The sequence below is a fragment of the Nerophis ophidion genome, linkage group LG23 (genome assembly GCF_033978795.1).
Source record: "Nerophis ophidion isolate RoL-2023_Sa linkage group LG23, RoL_Noph_v1.0, whole genome shotgun sequence".
Classification (NCBI taxonomy): domain Eukaryota; kingdom Metazoa; phylum Chordata; class Actinopteri; order Syngnathiformes; family Syngnathidae; genus Nerophis; species Nerophis ophidion.
The window spans coordinates 4,881,995-4,889,609 of NC_084633.1; the positions used below are offsets into that span (position 1 = coordinate 4,881,995).

General features: G+C 38.7%; 1 protein-coding gene across 2 annotated transcripts in view; it reads right to left on the bottom strand.

Annotated features, from left to right (window-relative positions):
• Window positions 1–6,628, bottom strand: part of slc6a16a (solute carrier family 6 member 16a) — a 36,360-nt gene extending 29,732 nt beyond the window's left edge. Inside the window, exon 1 of one of the 2 annotated variants that reach the window (XM_061884144.1) lies at window positions 6,228–6,628. Coding sequence is in view for 1 of the 2 variants with exons in the window: in XM_061884143.1 (XP_061740127.1) it covers window positions 6,228–6,230 (3 nt within the window). In the remaining variant the exon portion in view is untranslated. The remainder of the gene's footprint in view (window positions 1–6,227) is intronic. The other variant, XM_061884143.1, reaches the window with a different exon arrangement.
• Between the last annotated feature and the right edge of the window lie 987 nt (window positions 6,629–7,615).

Consider the following 7,615-nt stretch of genomic DNA (forward strand, 5'->3'; position numbering starts at 1 on the left):
TTAAAACACCCAACTGCTACCAAGACCCCACCTCCAGGCTGATGATTTTAGGTTGTCCTGAAGAATTTGGAGGTAATCCTCCGTTTTTATTTTCCCATTTAGAGCACCAGTTCCAGTTCCTTTGGCAGCAAAACACAGGCCAAGAGCAGAATACCACCACCACCATGCTTGACGGTATAAATGGTGTTCCTGGGTTCAAAGGCCTCACCTTTTCTCCTCCAACATATTGCTGGGTATGTATGTGTGTGTGTGTGTGTGTGTATATATATATATATATATATATATATATATATATATATATATATATATATATATGCATTAATATTTTTCCGCTCTTGTGGGTCTAAATAAGTAACGTAAGTTCTCAGTGTGATGCACTGATATGAGAGCAAACAACAGTACACCCATATTGACAACATTATCTTTATAAGCATATTTTTGGATGGCTTTTTCTCGATTGGGCACTCAATGAAAGCAATTCATGTAATGTAGATATACAGTGGAAGAAGTATTCTCAAACACTGGTTCAAGTACCACTGGTGGTACACTGGTTCTACTGTATCTAATGGTACTGAAAAAAAAACTCCCAAGACTTCAGTTATTTTTATAGTGAGACAGAAAACAGAATTAGAGGTGAGCAAAAAAAATGCCATAAAACATAAATATTTATATTGTATCCATGGCACGAGCTGTGGTCGCCCTTGTCACTTGCCATTACGACCTAAAAAAAATGACCAGCATTTACAGCAAGAACATGCCTTGACCGCCCTTGACTTTTTACTTGTTAATGGACCAGGGATGTAACGGTATACAATATAATGATAAACTGCGGTAAAATTCCGGACGGTTAGTAATACCGTTTAATTCTTTAATTATTGAAAAACATTTATTCATCCATCCATCCATCCATTTTCTACCGCTTATTCCCTTTCGGGGTCGCGGGGGGCGCTGGCGCCTATCTCAGCTACAATCGGGCGGAAGGCGGGGTACACCCTGGACAAGTCGCCAGCTCATCGCAGGGCCAACACAGATAGACAGACAACATTCACACTCACATTCACACACTAGGGCCAATTTAGTGTTGCCAATCAACCTATCCCCAGGTGCATGTCTTTGGAAGTGGGAGGAAGCCGGAGTACCCGGAGGGAACCCACGCATTCACGGGGAGAACATGCAAACTCCACACAGAAAGATCCCGAGCCTGGATTTGAACCCAGGACTGCAGGACCTTTGTATTGTGAGGCAGACGCACTAACCCCTCTTCCACCGTGAAGCCAACATTTATTCAGTCATTTATTAATGCATTCCAAGCGACATTGCTCACTTTCTGAAAAACTCACCAACAGCCGCGCCTCCGAAGATGACGCAAGTGCATTAGCATTTGCATGTATTTCATTTGTTTCTGTCAAAATTGAATTACATTAATAAAGAAAGACAAAAAGCATTATTGATGCACATTATCTGTTTACCATTTACTGTGGAGCACTGTAAAATACCCTACATTAGAGCACATTAACTGCTAAGAAATAGCCAATATTCATCACTTTTGTCTTATTCTTGAATCCAACGGCCATGCGTCCTTGCAGGCAAGAGTAAATATTTAGTTTTTTGCTGTTTGTACCCACAGAAAATGTTGCAGTTTATCTACAACAACCCACCAAAAGTGGAATGTAAATACAGTACTTATGGTTTTATTTTTCAAGTTATCTCCACATTTAGCCTTACAAAAGGTATCCTGATCTAAAAGTAGTAGAAAGATAAGTTCCTCCACCTTCTCTGAGTCGATTACTGATATTTTATCCTCACCATGTGTCGAACATGTCGACACTTCCAAAAACTCATGTTGTACATTTAGTCATTAAAAACGTGTCCACTTACTGTGTTAAGGTGTCAGTTTACTATGAGGGAGCGAAAGGAATAGATGATTTGTAGCATTAGCTGTATAACTTATTCAAATATGATGGAAAAGGAGAAAAGCCTACAGAGATTAGGTCAGTGATTCTCAAACTGTGGTATGTGTATCATTAGCCAGTCGTATATAAAGAGCGTATGGCTTTTGGAGTGTGTTTAGAACTATATATAGACGTGAAATTTTGGTCTGATTCGTCAGAAAAACTAACATCAAAACGACAGCAATTGCATGTGTCCTGGCACAGCTGCACACGTCCTTGGTAGCAATCATGGCGCCTGTTTTTTAGTTGGCCATACTCTACACAAGACTCTGCATCTAGTAGTATGTTAGCTCCATCGAGTGGTATGCCGAAAAATCACTTGATTAAAAGTACAGTGTTTTATTTTCCAATACTGAAACACAGTGTTACTGTTCAAACTATGTGTAATGTTACAGTCACCAAGTTTCCAAGCTAAATTAGTCTGATTTCTCAAATTGTTTCATTTTTTGTATTTTCACACATAAGTGGGAAGTCCAAGCGTCCATGCACTTTCTCTAATGCGAATATTGGTCATAGGCCATGTGCCTCCCGTACACCGGTCTCAAATGTTTTTTTTTGTATTTTCACACTTATGTGTAAAGTCCAAGTGTCTATGCACTTTCTGCAATGCGAATATTGGTTATACGCCATGAGCCTCCTGTACACCGCTTATTTCATTTCAGCGCGGGTAACTGAATTACTTTTCCGGTTGGCCTATGACGTCACACTAGGACTTGCAGATCCTTACAACTTGTTTTAACTGATGTCCGCTGTAATATTGGCACATATTACAAATATTACGTCTCTAATGGCTATCCTGATGTTAAATAGCAAACATCATTAAGAAAAGATTTTGGATTGTGCTACAAACATGACCCTACTATCAAGAATGTATCGGGGCGGATACAGGTTAGATGCAAAGAAACACCAGCGCAGGAGTTTTTTCGAAATAATTTTCGACGAAAATCATGGAAACAAACCTTTTGAATGTCTCAAAGTTCATCCAAAAGGCTCTGTGGATTGATGGAAAGAGTTTTAAATTCCAAGGAAAAGACCATTCGTGTCCCGACTGATACTTCCAGAGGAAGTTTGCTATTGTTCTGGACTATATTGCCTGTTGTGCAAGAAAGTTAATCATTTTGCAGTGTACAAATGCAGCGTGAAAAAGTTTGTGTACGCTTTATTATTCACCTTTAATATACCTGCATCACTAGCTTTCATCTCATCCGTATTTTGCTCGGGAATCCAAATTAAGTCTTTCCTTAACTACCGTCTGAAATAAATTGCCTATTCTTTTTTTTTTTTTTTTTTTAAACCATTGATCCACTTCCAAATGTTCTGTTATTTTAATTTGTGAAGCAAATAAGCAGTCTCCTTTTCATTACAATTATTGCTCTGTTTTTAATTGAATGTTATCTGCTTCCGGGTTGTATCCGGCATGTTTAAAATGGCGCATGCGCGATACTAAAGGTCCTCTCCTGCCGCACACACCCCCACGAGAGATCTGGTTTCCAATCGCATAATCCAGGTGTGTTAGTCCGACTTTTTAAAAAGTGAATACAATCGGATTAAGGTGTTTTCATTGATTTTAGGAGGCTTATTCAGAAATCGGACTAAATTAGTGCACGTATTGAGTCACCAAAACAAATAAACGTACTTGTTAAATAAAACCTCTGCCTTGTTTTATATGAATACTTAGGTCTACTACACTACTGTATTTAAATGTTGGTCATTATGGTGGTATTTGGAGAGCCAAGTTTTTTCTGAGGTGGTACTTGGTAAAAAAAAGTTTGAGAACCACTATATTTGTTGAATAAATTAATAGAATATATTATTAATTTTAAAATGGAATACATATTAAAGTTAAGTTAACCTACCACTGACAGTCACACACAAACTAGATGTGGTGAAATTACTCTCTGCATTTGACACATCCCCTTGTTCCACCCCCTGGGAGGTGAGGGGAGTAGCGAGCAGCAGCGGTGGCCGCGCTCGTGAATCATTTTGGTGATTGAACCCCCAATTCCAACCCTTGATGCTGAGTGCCAAGGAGGGAGGTAATGGGTCCCATTTTCATAGTCTTTGGTATTACTCGACCGGGGTTTGAACTCAAAACCTACCGATCTCAGAGCGGACTCTCTAACCACAAGATATGAAATATTAATAAATACAGGAGTAAAGACCTGACAAAAACATTGTATATTGTATAAGTACATGCACGATATTAATTAATGTCGATTGATTTTGTTGTAAATGGCATGCTGACTACCTTTATAAGTAATGGGTCCTTGTCGTCCAATTAAAGTTTCTGCTGTATTGTTCCTAAGAGTGTTGTTGAATTTCCAGATATAGTTACCCCAAAAGGGAATAAGCGGTAGAAAATGAATGGATGGAGTTATTATTTTGGGTAATTGTTTATGTTGAGAACATTTTAGGTTATTTAATGATATTTTACCAATGCTCGTCCAACAGAACTGTAAGTAGACATGATTATGTACAAGTTATGTCGGCTGTATTGAGCACGTACGTAAGTAAAATTTATTTATAAAGCGCTTTTCACAGATAAAATCACAAAGTGCTGTACAAAACATAGGTGAAGTAATACAATTCAATTAAAACAAAAGGGGCAACATCATAAAAAGGATACAAAGTGGAATAAAAATGATAGTTAATAGGTGCATTAAAGGCCTACTGAAACCCACTACTACCGACCACACAGTCTGATAGTTTATATATCGATGATGAAATCTTAACATTGCAACACATGCTAATACGGCCTTTTTAGTTTACTAAATTGCAATTTTAAATTTCGTGCAAAGTATCCTGTTGAAAACGTCGGTATGATGACGCGTGCGCGTGACGTCTTGGATTGTAGCGGACATTTTTTTCCAGCCTGATCCCAGCTATAAGTACTCTGCTTTAATTGCATAATTACACAGTATTCTGGACATCTGTGTTGCTGAATCTTTTGCAATTTGTTCAATTAATAATGAAGGCAGCCGGCCCGACCGGCTGCCTTCGCTTCGCCTCGTCGAGAAATGTGGCTTCCCTCAGAGACACTGGCGGTCACCACACCCGTGGCCACACCCCTCCGACTTTCAGGTATGACTATATAATCTCACTACAACACAATAAGCAGATAAGGTATTTTCCAAAATTATCCTAGTAAATGTGTCTAATAACATCTGAATCGCTCCCACTGCCCTGATTTTTTTATTCCTAGTCCTTCACTCTCACTATCTTCATCCACGAATCTTTCATCCTCGCTCAAATTAATGGGGAAATCGTCGCTTTCTCGGTCCGAATCGCTCTCGCTGCTGGTGGCCATGATTGTAAACAATGTGAGGATGTGAGGAGCTCCACAACCCGTGACGTCACGCACACATCGTCTGCTACTTCCGGTACATGCAAGGCTTTTTTTTATTACCGACCAAAAGTTGCGAACTTGATCGTCGAGGTTCTCTACTAAATCCTTTCAGCAAAAATATGGCAATATCGCGAAATGATGAAGTATGACCCAAAGAATGGACCTGCTATCCCCGTTTGAATAAGAAAATCTCATTTCAGTAGGCCTTTAACTAAAACCGTACTAATAAGAGAAGTTTTCAGATCACAGAGGGACAGGTGCAAATTGTTCCAGAGTCTGGGAGCTGTAGCCTGGAATGCCAGGTCTCCACAGGTTTTAAAACATCCATCCATCCATCCATCCATCCATTTTTTCCCGCTTATTCCCTTTGGGGTCGCTGGTGCCAATCTCAGCTACAATCGGGCGGAAGGCGGTGTACACCCTGGACAAGTCGCCACCTAATTGCAGGGTTTTAAAACAAGTTTTGAGAATCTTTAGAAGACCCTGGCCTGAAGACGAGAGGCTGGGCCCTGAAGACTAGGGGCATAGCAAGTCAGTGATGTACTGAGGGGCCCCATACCATGCAACCCACGGGATGTCAGAACTAAAATCTTAAACTCAATGCGGAATTTAACTGGAAGCAAATGAAGACTGAATAAAATGGGGGTGATATGGGCAGTTCAGGAGCCGTTGACTTGTTAAAGACGGTGAAAAGACAATTGCAATAGTCAATGCGAGACGAAATGAACGCGTGAATGATACATTTCTAGATCCAATTTTGACAACTAATTTCTCAGTTTAGAAAACATTTCTGACATGATAAAAACTGTTTTTTGGTCAGTCAAAGATACCTGAACTCTCTTTGCTGGTAAAACAACCAAAAAAGTATACATCTGAAGGGAAGAATATGACAAAATGATATTAAGTGGGTGAGAAAGGGAGAAAATTACCATGATTGACAGCTTGGTCCAAATGCTGATGTCGTCGTCGTCGTCTTCACTTTTCCGTTCTTTTCTAAACTCTTGTTAGGATACAAGACGCTGAGTTTCGGACCACATGTAGACTCGTGTGTTTTGGACCAAATGTTCGTCGTCGGCCACCGAATAGGACAAACTTGTACAGCAGCCAATGAGGAAAGTGTGGGGGACGAACTGTTGAGTCCCAAAATGGAGACGCGGGGCTTGTCCACACTAAAATACACACTGCAGTGTACGCCACGTGTCTGACTACAAATAATAACGCAAACATCATTATCCTTATCAATACCATTGTCATCATTTGATAGGTAGTCTCCCCACAAATTTATAAAATAAGCATAACAACTTTAGCGGATACCTCAGACTGTCCAAAAGGAGAACTACACACACCCGGACAGCAGAGGGCGCTGTGGCGACGATAGAGAAATACAAGCTATCCAATACAATCCAATCCACTTTATGTAGTCAACACATTTAAACAACAAAAATGTTTCCTAAGTGCTGGAAAAAAATACAAAACCGATATAAAAAAATATAAAAATAGATATGATTAAAGACGATTTTAAAGGGTAAAACCAATTAGACTAGAGCAGTGGTTCTCAAATGGGGGTACGCGTACCCCTGGGGGTACTTGAAGGTATGCCAAGGGGTACGTGAGATTTTTTTTTAATATTCTAAAAATAGCAACAATTCAAAAATCCGTTGTAAAATGTATTCATTGAATAATACTTCAACAAATTATGAATACAATATGAAAAGAAATGCAACAATGCAATATTCAGTGATTTAAATATTGACGATTTTTGTGAAAAAATGTTTAGAATTAAGTTCATAAATCCAGATGGATCTCTATTACAATCCCCAAAGAGGGCACTTTAAGTTGATGATTACTTCTGTGTAGAAATCTTTATTTATAAGTAAACACTTGTTTATATTTCAACAAGTTTTTGTTTATTTTTATATATTTTTTTCCAAATAGTTCAAGAAATACCACTACAAATTAGCAATATTTTGCCCTATTATACAATTCAATAAATCAGAAACTGATGACAAAGTGCTGTATTTTACTTCTTTATCTCTTTTTTTCAACCAAAAATGCTTTGCTCTGATTAGGGGGTACTTGAATTAAAAAAAATGTTCACAGGGCGTACATCACTGAAAAAAGGTTGAGAACCACAGGACTAGAGCAGTGGTTTTTAACCTTGTTGGAGGTACCGAACCCCACAAGTTTCATATATGCCTTCACTGAAACCTTCTTTAGTGAAAAATAAAATGTCTTTTTTTCGAATTCAACACAAAGTTATGTTTTTTTTTTACGGGTGCACAAAATTAACTGTGCATGAACATAACCTTGTTTAAAA